At 38.1% G+C, this 25,074-nt stretch overlaps 2 protein-coding genes across 2 annotated transcripts in view; one reads left to right on the forward strand and one right to left on the reverse strand.

The window, feature by feature from the left end:
- The window catches only part of LOC150078558 (myosin regulatory light chain RLC-A-like), an 85,694-nt gene extending 64,581 nt beyond the window's left edge, over positions 1 to 21,113 (forward strand). The window contains exon 8 of the mRNA XM_090385349.1: positions 20,852 to 21,113. The gene's annotated coding sequence lies outside the window, so the exon portion shown is untranslated. The remainder of the gene's footprint in view (positions 1 to 20,851) is intronic.
- A 13-nt stretch (positions 21,114 to 21,126) lies between these two features.
- The window catches only part of LOC150078559 (replication termination factor 2), a 125,706-nt gene continuing 121,758 nt past the window's right edge, over positions 21,127 to 25,074 (reverse strand). Inside the window, exon 8 of the mRNA XM_090385348.1 lies at positions 21,127 to 21,415. Coding sequence (XP_090241474.1) covers positions 21,210 to 21,415 — 206 coding nt within the window. The 3' untranslated portion in view covers positions 21,127 to 21,209. The remainder of the gene's footprint in view (positions 21,416 to 25,074) is intronic.

The raw sequence follows: 25,074 nt of genomic DNA on the forward strand, positions 1-25,074 counted from the left end.
ATGAACCTTAGTAAAGTTTTCAGTGAGCGTAAGGTACCAGCACCTCCATGGAAAAATGTCTAATACACTGATTATTTTCAAAAGTTTGAGAAAAGTCTTTGGCTTCATACAGCTCATTCTATGCTGTCCACAATATGAATAAATATACACTGATGATATTTTAAGGAGTCCTTATGTGCTGTGATGTGATGACTAAATCGTAGATATAGCTTAGCTTAATTTTTCAGCACTCACCTCATAGTAATCCGTTTAGTTGGTTGAAAGTTTTACCACGTACATAGTGGTTATGTGATTCTAATGACTTGCGGGAATTATAAATTTAAAAATTTATCAAAGAAAGGAAAGTGCACCTTCCATTCTATGGTTGTCTAATTAATATAAATTAAATGAAGTGAGAAAAGCTAATAGCCGCGCACGAACGACTTTCGAAATCGTCTTCAGTTAGCTGTAGTGTGGAGGGGAGAGAGCGCGCGAGTGTTATATACAGGTTGAGTTCCTGAAATGCATTTCAGTGCACGTGGAAACTCAATACGTGCTAAATTCCAAATAGGGGAAAAGTTGGGGGGAATCTTTGTTTAATATGTTAAGTGATGTGTGGCGCTTAAACCACTCAATGACGAGGGTTTCGTTTTGAAGGATTTTATAACTGGAATTTAGTTTAACTATTGTGATCGCTGAATCGATGAGTGGGTTATGATTAAAATGAAGTGAGATAAAATAAGATTGAACATGTTGTTAGTTCTGTATTTGCTAAATTAGATTTGAAGCTATTAAAGTGATAGTATGCACGCGTGTTAGAAATTTTTGATGGCCCAAATTTTGCTGTTGTAACGTGTGACAGTCTGATTGGCATCTAATCAAATATATAACGTTATGATCTTGCCTCCCATACTCGTATGTTGTCTTGTATGAATTGAATTTAGAACTTAATTTGTTATAAGATGTAAATATTATATCTGTATTTTTAAAAATCTGTTGAAATCGTCTAGCATATTGTTTATGGGCGATAAGGGGTTTGTCTATCTTATTCTTGTTCACGTGGTTATTAATTTTGCTTTGGTTATTAGTATTATTATGGGCTTTGGTGATGGTTTCTTTTATTAGTTGTAATGGGTATTTCCTGTCGATGAATTTTTTGGTGAGGTATTGCAATTCTACGGATAGGTCTGTTTGTGTGTGATAGCGTTGTATATCTGATTGTACAGAACTGCTTTTTTGATGTACAGAGGATGGTGTGAGTGGTAAAGTCAGAATTTACCTGTATGTGTGTTCTTTCTGTATATTTTGGTGCCTAAAGATGTACCTATTTTGTATATAGTGGGGTTTAGAAAATTAATTTTATTATCGGTTTCTACTTCGAAAGTAAATTTGAGTCTCTCATGTGTTGTGTTAAACGTGTTCAGTAAAGTATCGATAGTGGTTTTGCTGCCTATTAAGAGGTTGTCGTTCGCGTATCTCATATATAGTTTAATCCCTAGGGGAAAGGGTTGGAGATTTTTTCTTCAATAGAAGCGAGGTAGATTTCGGATAAGGGGGCAGAGATACCGAGGTCCACGGGGAGGCCGAAAATTTGTTCGCAGATGTTATTTTGAAATGTAAACTGTTTGGCGTCAAGTAACAGTGATGTGAGTTCTAAAATGTCATTAATGTTTAACGTTTTGTCAAAGTGTCGTCTTTAATCAATAGTTCATTAAGAGCCAGTAGCATGGTTTCGATGTGTACGTTGTATATAGGGATACGACGTCGAAGGACGTGAGAATATCGTTTTCAGATATGGTCAGAGGCGGATTTAACGGCGCGCGCCCTGGGCCCCGACTTCTGAAGGGCCCCTCAAAACCGCAACTTTACACTTTTTTTCTAATGACACCAAGTTTGGTTTCATATGTGAAATTTTAATTACGTACAAGTTTATAATCGGCGGTAAAACCTGATAGTATGTTTATATTCGCTTATTTTCATTATTTCATTATTACACTGCATACTATAAACATACTACGCTGCATAGGCGCTGCGCTACCGCTCATCGGAGCAATAGAATCGTATTTTCTACTTTGTACTTACAAAGGTTCTCCTGCTGTGCATACTTACAATATACGCAAATACGCGTATATTGTATATTGTTCAAATTATATTAAGATAAAATTAATTCCTGTTGTTACATCAGCGCCTGGATTTTCGTAGTTTATGAATAATTTTTGAATTTTAATTAATCATTAATTTATTGCACTATAACGAAAAATCTCTTCTCTAGTATTCTAATCATTCAGACTATTAAATTTTATATTTTTCTTTTAATTGGTAGGCTACCAATGGTAGCTAGAAAAATGAAACGACTTCTATCAGGGGCCGAAAAAAGAAATTAAAAAAAGACGCGAATATAATATAATACATATATTATATTCAAATTTTATTGGAAATAAAAGATTAATAGTACATAATATTTTTTATTTATTTAAAAAAATGGTTAACATGCATTTTTATTTTCCCTGTCTCTCTCTTTTTTTAAAGGGGGCCAATATTTTCTTCTGCGCCCGGGGCCTCAACCGACCTTAATCCGCTTCTGGATATGGTTATGGAAGTTATAGGTTCGTGTGCCTGTTTTGTATTGCAGACCCTGAACCGAGAAAATTTCATTAAAGGTGAAATAATTTTGACGAGGAATATGGATAGATTGGCATAGGTGTACTGTTTATAGGATACAATGGGCCTTAGATCTTGTTTATGGAGTTTAACTATTCCAAAAATGTGTTGGAGAATGTTACTGCGTATGCCTATTTGCTGGAGAGTGTGTAAATTAATTTGTTTGTTGGCTCTGAGTCTTCTTAGGATCCCATCAAGTTTATTTTTAAGTTTGTTAATGTTAGTGTTGCAAACTCTGTATGTTGTTGAATCTGACAGGATGTAACATTTTCTTTACATATGTATTTTTGTCCATGATTACGATGGTGTCGCCGTTTTCTGCCTTTTGTACAGAGTATTTTTCTCTTTTTCTGCCTTTTGTACAATGTTCGGTATGTGGGTTAATTGTTGGTGAATATTAGCATTGGTTTCATGTATGATACGACATTTATCTGGGTGGTTTTTAAGTTTAGTTTGTATTTCAATCATGGCGTCTTTAACTGGGTAGTGGTTGCTGTTAATGGAGAAATTTAATCCATATTCTAGACTAGAAAGTTCTAGAATATGGATTCAAAAGTTCTAGAATATAGAAAGAAAATGTTTGTGTGGAGATGTTAACAACTGAATTTTTAAAGCCCATAACTTAGTTTTTTAAATTTATAATTCCCGCAAGTCATTAGAATCGCATAACCACTATGTACGTGGTAAAACTTTCAACAACTAAGCGGATTACTATGAGGTGAGTGCTAAAAAATTAAGCTAAGCTATATCTACGATTTAGAATAGATATACATTGATGGTTCTAAAATGGATATCCGTGTCGGCACTGCAGTATCTTTTCCGAATACAACAGCGTCTCAAGTGTTGCCCACTGAATACATAGCTACACTTCTGAACTTTGCCATATTGATTACGTGGAATCACACAAACGAAACCTTTCCAGAAATGTCTCATATACACATATACTGAGTGCAATACAAGCCTTACAGCATAAATGCAGTCTTTGCCTCCAAAAAAAAATTTGGTGCAGCTGTTCCTAACCTAACTTTATAAGAAATGACTCTTATAAAGCTGCATCAAAATACAGGGTGTCCACAAACCTCCTTTACAAAATTAAATTACTATTATGTGAACAGGGTACAAACCTGAAACCACTTCTAGATGATAGAGAATATCTTCAAATATTTATTCACCAACCAGAAAGTATGCAAAACCAAGAGAATAAATATGTAATCACAGTGGAATTTATCAACCCAGAGGTGTAGTGCATACTCTGGCTCAACAAGCTGTGGTCTGCCACTGCTGTTATGCAAATATTTCTAAGTGTTTAAAAAGAAGTCCCTGAGACCCACAGTTCTGCAATGGCATGGAAAATTCATAAAGAATGCCTGTTTGTTTAATCATTCAGGCTAAATAAAAGTCGGTGAGAGTGCATCGGAGTTGGTTAGAAGACGTTTTACACAAAGCCCAGGGAAATGACTTGTCAGTCACGAGTTTGTAAGGTCAACAGCATGTAGCACATTCTCAGATGGGTTGCCATCTGAGAATCAAGCCATAAAAGTTAGTTTGTACAGAAGCTGCTGCTTTGTGGCAGAACCAAGAGTATGAAACATTGTTGGTAAATTCCATCATTATGCTACTGTAGCAAAACAAATCTTGAAGACATTGGAAGTGGTTTCAAGTTTGTATCATGTATCCTATTCACACAAAGTTTTAAAGGGGGTTTATGGACACCCTATATTATAAAAAGTTTAAAAACATATCCCAATGTTAATGCTAAAAGAATAAAAATCACGAGAGTCTGTTTATCCATCTAGTCAATATGCAAATAATATTAGATGCAAGTAGATTTCTGTATGCTTTCACTTGGAGCATCATTAACAACTTCCTATAGGAAGTTGTTAATGATGCTCCAAGTGAAAAGCATACAGAAATCAAATAGTGCTGCTAACTAATGGGAGACCCTAAGACAAACATATAAGTGATACCGTTCATATTTATTAAAACACTTGTGAATTATACGTTATTAGTATATCAGCTAACGTATCACCTTTCCTCACCTCCATCCATTTCTGCAAATATTTATCCAATCCTTTAAATCAGATAAGCTCGTAACTTCCACAAGATTATGTGGGAGTGCAATTCAATAGTAAATTACTATCTGACTAAAAGAAATCTTTTTTTACAATCCTTCCCCCCCCCCTCTCGATTTAAAAATAGCTCCCATGTGTATATTAGTTACACAAATAACTCTAAAGATAACCTATTAAAATAGTTTACTAGACGCCTTAACTCAATTAAACACTTTTACTCAACCGATAACACCGGAAAATAAGTGGTTTGGTTTTATTTGAACTGAAATGAATTTTTATTGCTCATGGGCAATGATGAACCAAGTACAAAAATAAAAACCAAAAATCAGCAGTATTACAATATTGTTGACTTTTAATGAAAAAAAAAAAAATCTCAATATAAAAAAAAAATAATTAAAGAAAAAGTAACTATTAAAAATACATATGGTATTTTTTATATGTTTATAATTTTTAAAAATTCAAACATGTCTGAAATATAAATTTCAGTACATAAGGCTCAATATGGCATGCACTTAGCATTAGCATTAGTAGAGGCATTTGATGCAAGAAAGCAAGCTTATGCAGCATCAGCCAAAAAAAAAAACAAAAGTAACATAAATAAATAAAAAATAACCACTTCCACTTCACCACTCTGTTCGTTCGAAATACCTGTCCAGCTGAGCCTTAAACTTATTTAGGCTATCAACTTCCACGACAAGGGATGGAAGTCTGTTCCACCTACCAACCACCCGCTGGCTAAAGGCAAATTTCCGCACATCTATCCTACATCTGTCTTTCGTCAATTTGAATTTATGCCCTCTCAGGTGATTATTCTGAGCAAGAGGAAGAATCTCATCAGCATTGAGCATGCTCAAACCATTCAAGGCTTTGTACACCTCTATCAGATCACCTCGCTGGTGCCTGGTCTCCAGACACTGTAATTCGCAAAACTTAAGCCTTTCTTCGTAAGAGCACCCCTTTGTCCCATTCACCAATCTTGTTGACCTTCTCTGTACTCATTCCAGCAGCTCTACATCCTTCTTGAAATGAGGTCTCCAGACCTGTATACAGTACTCTAGGTGTGGCCTGACCATTGACTTATACAAGGAATAATCACCTCCTTATGGTCAGGCCACACCTAGAGTACTGTATACAGGTCTGGAGGCCTCATTTCAAGAAGGATGTAGAGCTGCTGGAACGAGTACAGAGAAGGGCAACAAGATTAGTGAATGGAACAAAGGGGTGCTCTTACGAAGAAAGGCTTAAGTTTTGCAAATTACAGTGTCTGGAGACTAGGCACCAGCGAGGTGATCTGATAGAGGTGTATAAAGCCTTGAATGGTTTAAGCATGCTCAATGCTGATGGGATTCTTCCTCTAGCTCAGAAAAATCACCTGAGAGGGCATAAATTCAAATTGAGGAAAGACAGATGTAGGATAGACGTGCGGAAATTTGCCTTTAGCCAGCGGGTGGTTGGTTGGTGGAACAGACTTCCATCCCTTGTGGTGGAGGTTGATAGCCTAAATAAGTTTAAGGCTCAGCTGGACAGGTATTTTGAACGAACAGAGGGGTGAAGTGGAAGTGGGTTTTTTTTTTTTTTGGCTGATGCTGCATAAGCTTGCTTTCTTGCATCAAATGCCTCTACTAATGCTAATGCTTATCCCTGCTAGAAAAATTCCTATATATCATTGACAATACACCATGAGCTACTCTTGCAGCCCATCTGCACTGCTCAGAGAACTTCATATCTGCCTGCACAACCACCCCCAGGTCCCTTTCATTCTCTACCACTGTCAGTGTAGTACCACAGAGTTGATACGTTGCTCTGGGGTTGCTGTTTCCCATATGTAGTACTTTACATTTGTCAATGTTAAACTTCATTTGCCACCTCGAAGCCCATCTGCTCAACCTTTCCAAATCCTGTTGCAGCAGCATAGTGTCCTTGACAACCCTGCCAACCTTCGTATCATCTGCAAACTTGGACATTAAGCCTGACATACCATCATCAATATCATTTATAAATACAGAAAACAATAAAGGACCCAATACTGAACCCTGAGGGACTCCACTAATAACATTAGTCCACGATGAGCAGTGTCCATTGATTACCACTCTCTGTCTTCTCCCCCTCAACCACCCCTTTATCCATAGCAGCAATTTGCCTCCAATGCCACACTGCTCCAATCTTTGCAGCAGTCTTCCATGTGCAACAGTATCAAAAGCCTTTCTAAGATCCAAGTATATAATATCAAAGTTATTCCCTGCATCCAGTTCTTTTGTGACTGCATCATAGTATCCAATCAAATTGGTCAGGCAAGACTTCCCCTTAAAAAAACCATGCTGTGTCCTAGCTATAACTGAAGTCTTGTCTAGATGATCCTGCAGTGCTTCTTTAACCAGTGTCTCGATTAATTTTCCGGGAACAGAAGTTAAACTCACAGGTCTATAATTACTTGTGTCAGCCTTTGATCCTCCTTTGTGAATTGGGGTCACATTTGCACATCTCCAGTCCATGGGTACCTCCCCTGAGTCCAAGGAAGCTCTCATAATTATGGCTAAGGGTTTGCTTACTTCCTTTGCTGCCTCCTTTAATATAACTGGATAGATCCCATCCACCCCAGGTGCCTTTCTTGTGTTTATCTTCAACAATTTCTCCTCCACTTTGCTCTCAGTTATTACAAGACTCTAGCTTACTGCTAGAGTTGAATACACCTCTGGCATTCCCCTCGCTGAATAACTCCTCATGTGTGAATGTCGATGCAAAATATTCATTTAGTTTGTTAGCTACCTGAGCAGGGTCATCAACAGTTGACCCATCGATATCAAGTGGACCAATCTGATTCATCCCCTTCCTTCTAGAGTTTACATAAGTAAAGAACTCTTTGCTGTTTTTCTTCGCATCCCTTGCCAAGGATCTTTCGTAATCTGCCTTCGCCTGCCTAACCTCCTTTGTAACTTGGTTACAGATCAACTTGTATCTATCATAGGCGTCTGTGTCACGTGTTAATTTGTATGTATCCCACGCATTTTTCTTCTCTGCCATATGCCTCATTAGTTCATCTGACATCCATTTAGGCATAAACCTTGAACAATATTTCTTAGTTGGTATGTAAAGCCTAATAGCTTCCAAGATAAGTTCTTTGAATGCTTCCCATTTTGAATTTGCTGTTGGCAATATCATCAGGTGATCCCACTGTATAGAATTTAAATACTGTCTGAGTCCATTGTAGTCGCCTATACAAAAGCAATACCCCTTCCCTTTACCCCCAATGGTAGTTACCTCTTTGAGTAACTCCCACTTCAGAACACTGTGATCACTGCCACCTAGTGGTTCATTTATCTGCAGATTCTTAATGCATGAAGAATCACTACTGATAATCAAATCAAGAGTATTACTCCCTCTAGTTGCCTCCCGAACATGCTGATGTAGAAAACAATCATCCAATAAATCCACAAAAGCCTTGCTACTGTGTGAGTGACCAGCCCCCAAATTCCAGTCAATATCTGGGAAATTAAAATCCCCCATTATAAGACTCTCTGATTTACTGGCCCACTCTATTTCTCCGAACAGTTTCTTATTATACTCATCAGAGTCATTAGGCCTATAGCACACTCCTACTCTCAATTTTGATCTCCCAATGCTTATGTCACACCAAACTGACTCGACACTGCACTGTCCAGCGATGTCGACTGGCTTCACTTCCTTGGATTTTATGTGTTTTTTAACTAATAGCATAACCCCTCCTCCCTTCCTATCCTTTCTGTAGACATTGTTCTCCCCAAATTCCAGTTCTGCATTCCTTATATCTGTGTTACACCACGTCTCTGAAATTCCCACAATATCTACCTTTGATGTTTTGAGCAATACCTCAAATTCATCAAATTTATTTACTAAATTCCTAGCATTGGTGTACACGCAAGTATACATGCACCTGTTCTTTTTCTTAGCTACCCTAACACAACCCATGTGTGTTCTTGTACCGCAATGACTTCCAGCAGTCTCTGAAATATCCTGCATCTTATTTTGCAGGCTGCGGCTCATTCCAATAGAAGCAGTGCAAGAATCACTTTCACCTCTGCCAGTGGCTACTGTTAATATATTAGTCCTTGTATCCCCCCAATCTAGCAGTTTTCCGACCCACCTAACACTGCCTCGATAGCATCAGCAAACATTCTTGCACCCTTTCTATTTAAGTGTATCCCATCCCTGTAGAAGCAGTCTCTCCTGTTAACAAGTACAGACCAGGCTGAAAAAAATTCTACCCCTTGAGCCCTGCACAATCTTTCCAGGGCCGAATTGATCGACAGGGATCTCATCATATACTCCCTCCTATCGTGTCTGGGCAGAATTGCAGACACTTTCAAATTCAACCCTAATTCACGGCTTTTTTTCATCAGTGACCTGTACTTGTCAAGTAATTCCGCCGGTCTCCTACTCTTAATGTCATTAGTGCCAACGTGTACAACTATATCACCTTTTGTGCCCTTAAAAGATGATATCCACTCTACAACGTCATCAACCTTTGCCCCTGGCAGACATACCCTGGTCCTGTTCCACCTATCCTTTTTACAAAGCATGTTTCCCGTTTCCCTGACAATAGAGTCACCAACAACTACTAGTTCCTTTGGGACCAGCGCATTCTGCCTTGAGGGTTGCCACTGTGTTGTGCGATGACCAAGTGCAAGCTCTGGCATTGGTGTGGGCAGCTGAGAGCTTGATGGGCCCCTCACTTGTAATCCTTCGAGGGCATCCACCCTGTCCTTCAAGCTCTCATATAGGGCCCATAACAACGCTGAGTTGTCGCCTGATCTCCTTACACTCCTTGCATCGCACACATACAAAGACATCCCCCATGGCAGTATCATATCCCATACCTGACTGCTCTGCAAACATCAAGCAAATAGTGCATCTTAAAAGGCTGTGATTCAGAGGACAACTGCCCCCCTCAGTTCTCCCCTGGGCCACAGCATTCCCATTAGCTTGAGCCTTTTGCTTTGCTGCTCTGGTTTGAGTCATGATTTAGATTTACTTTCAATAAAATTTCAATTTCTGTACAAAATTAAATCCTAAACTTGTATCCAAATACAGTTATAACGCTATATTTATATTTCAGTAACGAATGTTATCTACGGAATATTTATGTTTCAGTAACGAGTGTTATCTACGAAATCCCTTTATATAACTTCCGTATCAAGTTATGTATTAATTATTTATTTTTGCTAATTATTTATGTTACGTAACCTAAGTGGTTATATGTATAGTTAAAAGTACAATTTAATTGCCAATGAAGTTCGACAAGATTAATAGATTTTACTGATTAATTTTCCCGTGACAATGGCGGATATTTATGAACGGTAAACACGTGTATTTGATACCCTTTCCGATACTAAGTAATACCTACAAAATCTCTATCTAAGTTACTTTAAACTTAAGTACCGTAATAGGAATATAAAGCTACTCTAGAAAATAAGTTAATATGTCAATTTAAACTAATAAAGCAGAAAATAAATCAGAAAAAACTTCTCTGTTCCAAGAGCAGCAGAAAGGCACGTCCGCACCGGCAACCTCGTCCTCAGACTCCTGGTTTTGCATAGAGATTGAGTAAAGAGGGGGTGTTCGGGTCTGTATTTGTGTGTGTATATCGGTCGATTTGGGTTGGTGAGGGGGGGGGATCCCCCTCACGGGACTCGGCCCAAGATCGACTAACTTAGTACTGAAAGAAAAAACCTCCAGAAACTCGTCCGGCGAGTGGGATTTGAACCCAAGTTGTTTTCAGTCAGCAAGCGCGCTGCCGCCGAAGGCACTACGCTACCGAGCCCCTTACAAATTTTCACTTCAGTAGCATATGAACCATATAGCCATAGCTGTTCTTGTGGTATTATGCTCGCGTATTATCCAAGATACATTTGTTGTAGTGTCAAAACTTTCATCTCTGCAGTTCTTAATATCTAATCCTAAAACTTTAGTCATTTCATTCAAAAACAAATTTCATTAGATGATTGACTAGGTCACATTTTAGACACATCAGAAAATTTTTGAATGATTCGCACGTTTACGTGCAGACAATGGTTGTGTATACATATGACACCAGTTGTGTTGTTTACGCTCCAGATATTCTGTCAGATCCCACTTGCATTTCAGGAAATGCAGAACATCCCTCAAGCACAGCCTCAACAGATGTTTCTAATCCAATATACTGATTTATTACTACCAACTGTGCTGCCCTCATCATAGCACAGTTGGTAGAACTGCTATCCTCCCCACACTGGGTGGAAAAGACCTGGGTTCAAATCCTATCGATGACAAGAGGAATTTAATTTTTATGGGCCTTTTTCACAACATGGCTGAGTTAGTCATTCTCAGGTGAAAATAGCATGGTTTTTTTCTCCTGGAAACTTGGATTTTTTTGTCAAACAAACATAATTGACCACAGAACACATGCAATTTACAGACAATATACAAAGAGCAATATGGTCGTAGTCACTAATGCTCCTAAAACCCAATAACAACATATAATAATAATAAAGAGAATATGTATATTGCAATAGTTCCAAGCTCCCTTGCCCATTATAAGGACAATGGATGCTTGGAACTGCTGTACATGGAAAATGCAAATGCACATCAGGCTGTTTCAATTTAAACCTGAAAGAACCACAATTATGGACCTCTAGCTTCTAATAAAAATAGAAAAGAGGAAGTAATCATTGCCAGAACCTAACCTGAGTAGGTCATACTTTGCTTATAATCTGTTTTTGCTTGAAGGAAATGATCCTCCACAGTGTAAATACTGCTTGACAGCACTCACAGTAAAGCATATGCTTATTAAATGCTTAACACTTTGCATTCAGTTTCTTCTCAGGTCTGCAAAACCCATTGTCAATTAGCTGTATCATAGATAATGCAAAACTTTGAATATTTTTCTTTCCTGAAATAAAGTCAGCTGTATGGCTGTTTTTTGCTTTTACTGTGGTAGCATTAGCAAAGGCACATGATGCAAGAAAGCAAGCTTATATAGCATCAGCCAAAAAAAAAACCCCTTATTTCACTCATCCAGTCGCTCCAAATGTTTGTCAGTTATTATGTATCCTCAATTTCTTTGATAGTTCAATGTGGCCTAAGTAGACCTTGTGGTAGAAACAGGTAGCAGCATCCTTGGGTTCAGGAGGTCCATACAGTTTGGAAATGTAAAAATGTCAGGGGAGGATAGTGTGGTTTTTCTCCAGGAAACTAAGGTTTTTCATCCAGAAAACAGCAAGTCAACAACAGAAAACACAATTTACAGACCTGTAATTTGCTTATACACCTAAAATCCCTACAAAAATAACATAGCTATTATACCTAGACATTGAGATAGGCCATTGATTGTATCTGGCTGCACAATCTGTGGCTTTCAGTCTTTGCAAGTGATATCTTTTATAAGCGACACAATACAAAAGGTGATTTTGGCAGAGGTTTGAGTGGGAAATCGACTGTAAGAGGAGAATAGTTTTGAGATGAACTTTGACACACTTTGAATCAGGCAAATTTCTTTAAAGCATAAGACTGCTCATGTGCTTTAATAAAGGATTATTAGATGAGGAGTTATTTTTCAAAGCTAAGAGAGCACACCATGAGTCAGTATATATTATACTCTTTTGTTGACTGACAGTTGAGTTATCATACCTTTCTAGGGCAAGCTTAATGATATGCAACTCAGCATTTAACCTCTGCACTTGGCCAGAAGTGAAACAGAAACAGTTGTATGAGGGAAGAAAGTAGATGCACTCATTTCACTGACAGATTTTGAATCATCAGTAAAGATAATTATCACAAGAAAGTGTTAAGGTAATTCACTGTGGATCTGGATCTGTGAGGTCTCTGTGAACTTTATGAAAGTGAACATTCCAGTTGACATCTGTAATCCAATGCCAATAGGCTGATTTGCTCTGGGTTTGTTTCTATAATGGGTTGACTACTGATGGTCCTATAGTAGAAGTCAAATAGGATAGCTAGGGAGGGTTAATTTCAACTGCATAGTTAAGCAGTAACTTCTTTCTTCCGATATTGTGTGGAAGTTTGTGGGCCCAATATACAGATTGAACTGGAGACATTCTGTAAGGTTAAAACCAAAACATTCCCTATTATAACACATGGTTTTTTTTTTTTTTTTTTTTTTGTTTGTATAGTTGTTTATTATTCATCAAAAATTGGCCAAAGCTATGTCACATCAAACTGACTCAACATTATGTTGGCCATTCATGTCAACTTAGGTGCACTACCATATATTCTACAATAGTGAAATTATAGTAATCTTATAATACCGTGATAAAACTGACTAAAAAATGAATAGCAAGTGATTAAAAAATGGTACTCACCTTGTATAAATCTGCAATAAATTTATTGGTAGATGGTGGTTAAATTTAGGTTGGAAGATGCATTCAAAAGAACTAAGGCGGAGAATGGGGTGAAAATATTTTAAACAGATTTTATTTTTTTCTTCTTTTTATCATTTTTTTCATTTGTGTCCTTTAACCTCTTTATGACAACCAAGGATCGGAGATCTGCACTTCTACTTCCTTGCGCTCATTTTAAAATCTGTTTAAAATATTTTCACCCCATTCTCCGCCTTAGTTCTTTTTAATGCATCTTCCAACCTAAATTTAACCACCATCTACCAATAAATTTACTGCAGATTTATACAAGGTGAGTACTGTTTTTTAAGCACTTTCTTATAGTCTACTTATATTCTAAAAAAAAAAAAAAAAAAACACCACCATGATAACACTAATTCCTAAGAGCGGTTTTTAATAAAGGATAATTAAAAATAAACTTCTTGACAAATATTAGCAAAGGCATATGATACAAGAAAGCAAGCTTATGCAGCATCAGCCAAAAAAAAAAAAAAAAAAAAACCCCTCCCACCATTTCACCCTCCTCATTCGTTCCAAATACCTGTCAAGCTCAGCCTTAAATTTATTTAGGCTATCAACTTCCACATCAAAAGATGGAAGTCTGTTCCACCAATCAACTAACCACTGGGTAAAGGCAAATTTCCATACATCTATTCTACAACTCTTTCCTCAATTTGAATTTATGCCCCCTCAGGTTCTTAATCTGAGCAAGAGGAAGAGTCCCATCAGCATTCAGCTTGCTCATCCCATTCAAGGCCTTATACACCTCAATCAGATCACCTCGCAGGTACCTGCTCTCCAGGCACTGCAATCTGCAGAACTTAAGCCCTTCTTGGTAAGAGCACCCCATTGTTCCTCTCACCAATCTTGTTGCCCTTCTTTGTACTAGTTCTAGCAACTCTACATCCTTCCTAAAATGAGGCCTCCAGACCTGTATACAGTATTCTAGGTGTTGCCTGACCATTGTCTTGTATAACAAGATAATCACCTCCCTGTCCCTGCTAGCAAAATTTCTATATATCGTTGACAAGACTCCATGACCTGCCCTGGGAGCCTGTCTGCACTGCTCAGCGAACTTCATATTTGACTACACAATTATTCCAAGGTCTTTTTCACTTTCCACTTCCCTGAGTATTACACTCAGGAATATACTCAAGTAATACCACACAGTTGGTACATTTCTCTTGGGTTATTGCTACCCATTATGCAGTACTTTGCATTTGTCAATATTAAACTTCAGTTGCCATTTCTCAGCCCACTTGTCCAACTTATCTAGATCCAGTTGGAGTAGCATACTGTCGTTAACAACCCTGCCAACCTTTGTATCATCTACAAAGTTGGACATTAAGCCTGCTATACCTTCATCAATATCATTGATAAATATACAAAACAACAATGGGCCTAGCACCAAACCCTGGGGAACTCCACTAATAACATTTGCCATAAAGAGCAGTGTTCATTGATTACCACTCTCTGCTGTCTCCCACTCAACCATCCCTTTATCCATTGAAGCAAACTTACCCTTAATGCCATACCTCTCCAATCAGTACAGTTGTTTTTTATAGCAGTCTTCCATGTGCAACAGTATCAAAAGCTTTCCTAAAATCCAAGTATATATCAAAATTATTTTTGGAATTTATGACCATATCATAGTATCCAATCAAATTGGTCAAACAAGATCTCCCTTTAACAAACCCATGCTGTGTCTTAACTATTACTGCAGTCTTGACTAGATGATCCTACAATGCTTCTTTAACCAGTTACCCCAGAACACAAGTCTATAGTTACTTGTGTCACCTTTTGAACCCTGCTCTGTGAATTGGCAATACATTTGCACACCTCCAGTCCATGGGGACCTACCCTGAGGCTAAGGAAGCTCTCATAATTATGAGAGCTTACTTCCTTTGCTGCCTCCTTTAATATAACTGGATAGATCCTGTCCAACCCAGGTGGCTTTTTTATGTTTAACTTCAACAATTTCTCCTCCACTTTGATCTCAGTTATTACAAGATTATCTAGCTTACTGCCAGAGTTTAATAAACCTCTGGTATTCCCCTCCCTGAATAACTCCTCATGTGTGAATGCACATGCAACATATTCATTTAGTTTGTTAGCAACCTGGGCATGATCATCAATAGTCAACCCATCTCTGTTAAGTGGTCCAATCTGATTCATCCCTCCTTTCCTTCTAGAGTTTACATAAGTAAATAACTCTTTGCTGTTTTTCTTTGCATGCTTTGACAAAGATTTCTTGTAATTTTTTGTAATTTCTTGTAAATCTGCCTTTGCTTACCTAACCCCCTTTGTGACTTGATTACAGACAAGTTTATAACCATAGGCTTCTGTGTCACCTGATACATTTTATGCATTCCATACATTTTTCTTCTCTGCCACGAGCTTCATTAATTCATCTGAGATCCATTTAGGCCTAAACCTTGAATAGTATTTCTTAGTTGGAATGAAAAGCCTAGTAGCTTCAAAAATTAAGTTGCTGAAGGCTTAATTATTCATTTAGAATTCAACGTTGGCAACATCATCAGTTGATCCCACTGTATAGAATTTAAAAACTGTCTGAGACCCCTGTAGTCACCTTTACAAAAGCAAAACAGTAACGAGATAACACTCGTTACTGAAACGCGACACAGCATATCCGGAATTCGATAGCATTAGCTTTGTATAGTATAGTGCATAATATAATATTGTCAATTATTCAGTAAATCTATTAATCTTGATAAACTTCATTGTCAATTAAATTGTATTTTTAACTCTATAAATATATATAACGACTTAATCGTAACAAATAATTAATACATAACTAGAGCGCTACACGTGATACGGAAGTTGTATAAAGGGAACACTAGATACCGAAAAAAAAAAAACAAAAAAAAAAAACAATATATATATATATATATAATATAACTTAAGGATTTAATTTTTGTTTTAATTTTATTGAATTAAATTGGAATCATGACTCTAACCAGAGCAGCAAAGCAAAAGGCTCAAGCTAATGGGAGTGCTGTGGTTCAGGGGAGAACTGAGGGGGCCAGTTGCCCTCTGAATCACAGTCTATTAAAATGCACTGTTTGCTTGATGTTTGCGGAGCAGTTGGGTACGGGACATGATACTGCCAAGGGGGATGTCTTTGTGTGTGCACGATGTAAGGAGTGCAAGGAAATCAGGCGACAACTCAGCGTTGTTATGGGCCTTTATGAGAGCTTGAAGGACAGGGTGGATGCCCTCGAAGGAAATAAATTGAGGGGCCCATCAAGCTCTCAGCTGCCCACATCAACGCCAGAGCTTGCACTTGGTCATCAGGCAACACAGAAGCAGCCCCCTAGGCAGAATGCGCTGGTCCCACAGGAACTAGTAGTTGTTGGTGACTCTATTGTCAGGGAAACGGGGAACATGCTTTGTAAAAAGGATAGGTGGAATAGGACCAGGGTATGTCTGCCAGGGGCAAAGGTTGATGACGTTGTAGAGCGGATATCATCTTTTAAGGGCACAAAAGGTGATATAGTTGTACACGTTGGCACGAATGATATTAAGAGTAGGAGACCGGCGGAATTACTTAGCAAGTACAGGTCACTGCTGAAAAAAAGCCGTGAATTAGGGTTGAACTTGAAAGTGTCTGCAATTCTGCCCAGACACGATAGGAGGGAGTATATGATGAGAGCCTTGTCGATCAATTCGGCACTGGAGGGATTGTGCAAGGCTCAAGGGGTAGAATTTTTTTCAGCCTGGACTGTACTTGTTAACAGGAGAGATTGCTTCTACAGGGATGGGATACACTTAAATAGAAAGGGTGCAAGAATTTTTGCTGATGCTGTCGAGGCAGTGTTAGGTGGGTCGGAAAACTGCTAGTTGGGGGGGATACAAGGACTAATAGATTAACAGTAGCCACTGGCAGAGGTGGAAGTGATTCTTGCACTGCTTCTATTGATATGAGCAGAAGTCTGAAAAACAAGATGCAGGATATTTCAGAGACTGCTGGTAGTCATTGCGGTACAAGTAAACACATGGGTTGCGTTAGGGTAGCTAAGAATAGAAACAGGTGCATGTATACCTGCGTGTACACCAATGCTAGGAGTTTGGTAAATAAATTTGATGAATTTGAGGTATTGCTCAAAACATCAAAGGCAGATATTGTTGGGATATCAGAGACGTGGTGTCACACAGATATAAGTAATGCGGAACTGGAATTTGGGGAATACAATGTGTATAGAAAGGATAGACAGGACAGGAGGGGAGGAGGGGTTATGCTATTAATTAAGAAACACATAAAGTCCAAGGAAGTGAAGCCAGTTGACATCGATGGACAGGGCAGTGCCGAATCAGTTTGGTGTGACATAAGCATAGGGAAATCAAAATTGAGAGTAGGAGTGTGCTATAGGCCTAATGACTCTGATGAGTATAATAAGATATTGTACAGGGAAATAGAGTGGGCCAGTAAATCAGAGAGTCTTATAATGGGGGATTTTAATTTCCCAGATATTGACTGGAATTTGTGGGTTGGTCACTCGCACACTAGCAAGGCTTTTGTGGATTTCTTGGATGATTGTTTTCTACATCAGCATGTTCGTGAGGCAACAAGAGGGAGCAATACTCTTGATCTGATTATCAGTAGTGACTCTTCGTGCATTAAGAACCTGCAGATAAATGAACCACTAGGTGGCAGTGATCACAGTGTGTTGAAGTGGGATTTACTCAAGGAGGTAACTACCATCAGAGGTAAAGGGAAGGGTTTTTGTTTTCGTAAAGGCGACTATGATGGTCTGAGACAGTATTTAAATTCTGTACAGTGGGACCAACTGATGATGTTACCAACAGCAAACTCAAAATGGGAAGCATTCAAGGAACTAATCTTGGAGGCTACCAGGCTTTACATACCAACTAAGAAATATTGTTCAAGGTTTAGGCCTAAATGGTTGTCAGATGAACTAATGAGACATGTGGCAGAGAAGAAAAATGCATGGGATACATATAAATTAATGGGTGACATGGAAGCCTATGATAGATATAAGTTGGTCTGTAACCAAGTCACAAAGGAGATTAGGCAGGCAAAGGCAGACTACGAAAAATCCTTGGCAAAGGATGCAAAGAAAAACAGAAAAGAGTTCTTTACATACTTGAACTCGAGAAGGAAAGGGATGAATCAGATTGGTCCACTGGATATTGATGGTTCAACAGTTGAGGATCCTGCTCAGGTGGCTAACAATCTAAACGAGTATTTTGCATCTACATTCACGCATGAGGAGTTATTCAGGAAGGAGAATGATGTAGGTAAAGTAAACATTGGCAGTGAGCTGGATGATTTTGTAATAACTGAGAGGAAAGTGGAGGAGAGATTGTTGAGGATAAACATAAAAAAGGCACCTGGGGTGGATGGGATCTATCCAGTTATATTAAAGGAGGCAGCAAAGGAAGTATGCAAACCCCTAGCCATAATTATGAGAGCTTCTTTGGACTCAGGGGAGGTACCCATAGACTGGAGATGTGCAAATGTAACCCCAATTCACAAAGGAGGATCAAAGGCTGACACAAGTAATTATAGACCTGTTAGTTTAACTTCTGTTCCAGGTAAATTAATGGAGGCACTGGTTAAAGAAGCACTGCAGGATCATCTAGACAAGAATTCAGTTATAGCTCAGACGCAGCATGGTTTTGTTAAGGGCAGGTCTTGCCTGACCAATTTGATTGGATACTATGATGTAGTCACAAAAGAACTGGATGCAGGGAATAACTTTGATATTATATATTTGGATCTTAGAAAGGCTTTTGATACTGTTGCACATGGAAGACTGCTGCACAAATTGGAGCAGTGTGGCATTGGAGGCAAATTGCTACTATGGATAAGGGGATGGTTGAGTGGCAGAAGACAGAGAGTGGTAATCAATGGACACTGCTCAACGTGGACTAATGTTATTAGTGGAGTTCCTCAAGGTTCAGTGTTGGGTCCGTTGTTGTTTTCGGTGTTTATGAATGATATTGATGATGGGATATCAAGTTTAATGTCCAAGTTTGCAGATGATACAAAGGTTGGCAGGGTCGTTAAGGACACTACTGACGCTATGCTGCTGCAACAGGATCTGGAAAGGTTGAACAGATGGGCTGAGAGGTGGCAAATGAAGTTTAACATTGACAAATGTAAAGTACTACATATGGGAAACAGTAACCCCAGAGCAACGTATCAACTCTGCGGTACTGCACTGACAGTGGTGGAGAATGAAAAGGACCTGGGGGTAATTGTGCAGGGAGATATGAAGTTCTCTGAGCAGTGCAGACGAGCTGCAAGAGTAGCTCATGGTGTCTTGTCAATGATATACAGGAATTTTTCTAGCAGGGATAAGGAGGTGATTATTCCCTTGTATAAGGCAATGGTTAGGCCACATCTTGAGTACTGTATACAGGTCTGGAGGCCTCATTTCAAGAAGGATGTAGAGCTGCTGGAACGGGTACAGAGAAGGGCAACAAGATTAGTAAATGGAACAAAGGGTTGCTCTTACGAAGAAAGGCTTAAGTTTTGCAAATTACAGAGTCTGGAGACTAGGCACCGGCGAGGTGATCTGATAGAGGTGTATAAGGCCTTGAATGGTTTGAGCATGCTCAATGCCAATGGGATTCTTCATCTTTCTCAGAATAATCACCTCAGAGGGCATAAATTCAAATTGAGGAAGGACGGATGTCGGATAGATGTGCGGAAATTTGCCTTTGGCCAGCGGGTGGTTGGTTGGTGGAACCGACTTCCATCACTTGTTGTTGAAGTTGATAGCCTAAACAAATTTAAAGCTCAACTGGACAGGTATTTCGAACGAACGGAGGGGTGAAATGGGAGTGGGTTTTTTTTTTTTTTTTTTTTTTTGACTGATGCTGAATAAGCTTGCTTTCTTGCATCGTATGCCTCTACTAATGCTAATGCTAAAAGCCCTTCCCTTTAGCCTTGATGGTAGTTACATCTTTAAGTAATTACCACATTGTGATCACTGTCACCTAGTGGTTCCTTTATCTGCAAAATTTTAATACATGAATAATCACTGCTGATAATCAGATCAAGAGCATTACTCCCTCTGGTTGCCTCACAAACATGTTGCTGTAGAAAACAGTCATCCAATAAATCCACAAAAGTCTTGCTAATGTGCGAATGACCAATCCACAAGTTCCAGTCAATATCTAGAAAGTTAAAATCCCCCATTATAAGACATTCTGATTTACTGGTCCACTATTTCTTTGCATAATTGTTCATTATACTCATCAGATTCATTAGGCCTATAACACACACCTACTCTCATTTTTCCTTTCCCAGTGCTTACATCACACCAAACAGACTCAACATTGCTTTGTCCACCAACATCAATTGGATGCACTTGCTTAGAATTTATGTGTTTCTTATGCTGTTAAGCATAACCCCTTCCTCCCTTCCTATCCTGTCTATCCTTCCTGTACACATTGTACTCCCCAAATTCTAATTCTGCACTGCTTTTGTCTGTGTGACACCATGTCTCTGATATCGCAACAATATCTGCCTTTGATGTCTTGAGTAGCACTTCAAACTCATCAAATTTATTAACTATACTCCTAGCATTGGTGTACATTCAAGTATACATGCATCTGTTTCTAATCTTAGTTACCCTACAAGTGACTATTATTTAATGTTAAATAATGAAAAATTAGGACAAAAATAACTTTATAGCATGGATAGCACCAAAGTTATATACACAATGTAACATGCTTAGACATTCCCAAAAAATAATTTTTCCTTTTTTTTTTGAACAGGTAAAACTAGCCAGAAGACTGGTTCTTTGAGAAATCACTGGAGCTTGCTGTTTGACATTCACAAAATTTTACGTATGTAAAATGTGATGAAATGAAATGAAGAGATATTCATTATAAAATTAGAAACAATACTTTATTTAGGAAAACAAAATTTTGCACCAGCTTTATGTGTTGAATGTGTAAAGTACTGACCTATTTTCTTCCTTTCTTCAATATGAAACCTGAATATGTAATGAAGAAATAAAAATTTTCTACCAACAAACATTGTATTGTATTTGTTCTAACATACTATAAATTGAAATAAAATATATATATAAGTATAAGCATTATTTGCATATAATTATTGGTCAATTTTCTATCAATAATATAATGGATTATGTGTCACCCAGTGAGCTTGAGGCTTATTCTGTGCTGACTGATGGCTCGTAAACAGAGATTTATATGCTTCACTGGTTTCGGGATCCCTAGCAACACTATAGTTGGGCAGGGATTTTTCTGGCAAATTAAGCTTTTGTCTTGGCTTAGTAGCTGTCACTGTGTCATTCTTTTTATGTGGGGGTTTTACTGTTAAAAAAATTTAAAACAAATATTAGTAATTTTATTACTATACCATGAGTGAGTAATATATATCATAATAATATATGATAAGCAAAAATACATACCCTAATTACAATTAGGTAGTAGGGCATCACATAAAAATCTAAAGCACAAACTAGTACGCTTTCATTACCCCTTTAAGGAGTATGTTATGTTGAACTATACTACCCTCCATTAAAGTGTCACATATGTCAGCTTTACGCTGACATCACTATCACTCAAACAGATGCTGGTGCTTCTCTGGCAGTTATTACACTCCTGAAAATGCTTTTCACTGAACAATACACTGTAGCAATTACAGTCTTCCATTCCTAGTGTATAACAGTGACCATTTGAGCTACCAACGTGGGATATATTGAACTGGCCTACATCTAATATTCCAATTCACACATACTACCACACAGGTCTTCCACAGGATTCAAATCAGAACTTTGTGCTGGCTATTCCAACCTTTACCTGCCCCCGAACAGTACTGGTAGGGCTTGTGGCATTATCCTGCTGGAACAAATATGGGCCAGTATCGATGAAGTTCCACATTGTAGAGAGCATGGAATTGTTCAAAAATTAATGTTTTGAACAATTCAGATTCCCACACAACCACCCTGGACATACCAAGAGAAACTTCATTATGGCACAATGAATGCTGTCAGCAGGCATACTCCAGACATCCTCCATACTTACCCACCTGATTGGAATAGTGTGTAGCAAGATTCTTCACACCATAGAGTCAATTTGCATCAATTATGGCTGGTGATGTTCAGCTTATGCATCTTCACTCTCCCATTAAAATTAGCAAGGGGCATAATTGAGGTGTCATAACTGATTACAACAATTCATTCAATGAATATACTAATATCCTTTGAAATATGAATCTTTCAATTGAATTTGTGGCCCATCTTTCAATTCAATGGGCCACAAATTCAAATTATTGGGAAAGAGGGAGGTTAGAATGAATTGCAGGAAGTTTTATTTTAGCCAGCAAGTTGTAAATTATTGGAATAAGTCACACCATCAAATTTAAAGCTCGAATATACAGACCCCCCCCCCCCACATGAAGACAGAAATTGAACCTTCAAGTGGTGCAGCAAAATCCAGAATATACACTGGCAGAAGGAAGCATGAAATTTACATATCACAGTGTTGGCCAAGCTACATATCATTAGAAGTACAACTTCTTGTGTATTTATTTGCACACACACACATTTGTAAAATCGTGTGAAAGCATGTTTTCCAGAAACGATTTATACTACATGGTATTACTATATGGAAAATATGCCAATATGCTAAAGCACCAACAAGATTATTTTCCGATACATCCAGAGATGTTGCAAATATCATATACAACAATTGTGTGTCGTGAATTATGTTAGCTGAAAACATAATGCATAAAAAAAAAAAAGGATACAAATGTGTACAGAATTTAGAACATGTTCACACAAAGAAACTGCTGTGGCCTTCTCCCTGTCATATAAAACTAGCAGCATCCAAGAAGATTCTTCTGCACGTTTAAAGTACATGTAGATTTGGAGGATCCCTTTAGAAAACAAACTGCATCCCTATCATTTTTTTTTACAAGGTTTGCATGACGATGACACAAAACGCTTGAAGTATTGTAATTTTTTGTTAACTGAGATAGAAGAAAATCCCAGTTTTCTCAGCAATATCATGTGTGGATTGATTGAGAGCACCTTCATCAACAGTCATAATTACTGACTCTGGGCTCCTATCTACCAAAACCCACACTGTTCCAGAAATATTTTTCATCAAGTGAGATGGTCAGTTAATTTGTTGTGTGACATATGGGGAGATGTAAATCATTGGCCTAGTTTTCCTTGACAGCATGCTGACTGGGACGAAATGCTAGGAATTACTTTGCATTAGTGTATTTGACTGGTCAAAGTTCTGTAAACATTGAAGTCTGATAACATCTTTGGGTTCAGCACAATTTTTTAAAGGTCAGTGTATAAGATAACCACATATTTAAAGGTCAGTGTATATGAAAACAAAATATTTAAAAGTAGGTGTTTAAGATATATGGGGTGAATTGTCTTGGCAACCAAGTTATCCCACTCCTTTAATCTTTTTATTTTGGAGTTTCATTAAAGCAAAAGTGTGCAAAACATCCACTGACAGTGGAAAACGTAATGCATGTGCTGAAATTAACGGCATTATTCTAAAGAATGTTTTTTTCTAATTTATTATGTAGGTTAAAGCACGAGGGAGACCAGAGTTTATGAATAACATTTAAAGCAAGTTAGCTCTTTCAAAACTGCACCATCTAGTCTCACGTATAAACAATGAAGAATGTAAATTATTTGTTTTATGATTAAAATAATTTTAATCTGCCATCATTATTAGTTACATTGCTACCTTTCATTTGTGGAAATAATATCACCAGCCACATGGTATTGTTAGTTCAAAGTCAGAAGTGCCTGACTTCGAACCAACCATGTAGAGTGGCAAGAATGGAGAAGTAGAAGACTGGCACATGAGTATTTTACTAGAGTGGAGGGGTTGCTTTGGTGATTCAACAACCATGTTTAATGTGATATGTCGATCTCTGAGCTCTTGGATATGAATATCAAGATGTCAGGTAGCAATCTCACACATGTTAAAAAGATTTTCCCAGCATAGCTCAAAAACAGATATCCACATGGGGTGGTCAGACAGGGCTTTCAATTTAAAAGCATACCGAAGAGACAACTGCTTTAGTCAAAGCAATAAGGACAATTCATTTTCTTTCACACGCATGGATATCCTAGTGTTTGGTACAATAAAATTGTGATTTTGCACAGGAAATGTTCTAAATAATCCAGCAGCAATATGGATAGCTTTGATAGTGGATGGGTTTTAGCCACTGAAGAATGCTGTTTCTAGCAGATGTACATATCTGGGAACCATAATCTAATTTGGATTTCACAAGTGCATACAGATGGAGTAAAGTATGACAATCTGCATCACACAAAGTAGAGGGAATAACATGGAGGATGTTCAACTCTCTCGTGCACTTTGTGTACAGTTGATGAATATGTTGAAGAAAGGTCAACTTTTTATCAAATACGAGTTCTGAGAATTTCATCTCAGATACTACTGGAATAGCATTTTGTCCAAGCCTCAATTCAGGTTCAGAATGGATATTCCACTCAAGGCAAAATGTCTGCAAAGGAAACCAGAAGACATTACCACTTTCCACTCAATGTTGTTGCACCATTTGGGGGGGGGGGGGGGAACAGAGAAGTTGTCAACATAGAGAACTGTTTACAGCTGGAGAAAGTTGCTTTATAATGGCATCCACTTTGATGGCAAAAGCCCTAACACTTCTGCTTTGCATCACGGATCTGGAAACCACTCCTATTATTTAACAGAATCTTCCTTGAAGATTCTGTTCTCTTCCTGTTCAAAGGAAAAGTAGGTGATCCATATATTTTAGAGATGTTCAATCATCTCATAATGGATGCCATCAGCACTTGCCTGATGATGGCATCAGGCAAGTGCTGTTTTCTGCTCACACAATGTTAATGGTCTGATGTGTGCCTTGAATCCCTTAAACGAAAACTTCAGTCTGCATTTCACTTTTCTTTTTCAAGACCAGAAACTGAATAAAATACTCTTGCTGAGAAGGCAGA

Source organism: Mastigoproctus giganteus, chromosome 11 (genome assembly GCF_048544385.1).
Source record: "Mastigoproctus giganteus isolate SK-2022 chromosome 11, ASM4854438v1, whole genome shotgun sequence".
In the NCBI taxonomy this organism is placed as follows: Eukaryota; Metazoa; Arthropoda; class Arachnida; order Uropygi; family Thelyphonidae; genus Mastigoproctus; species Mastigoproctus giganteus.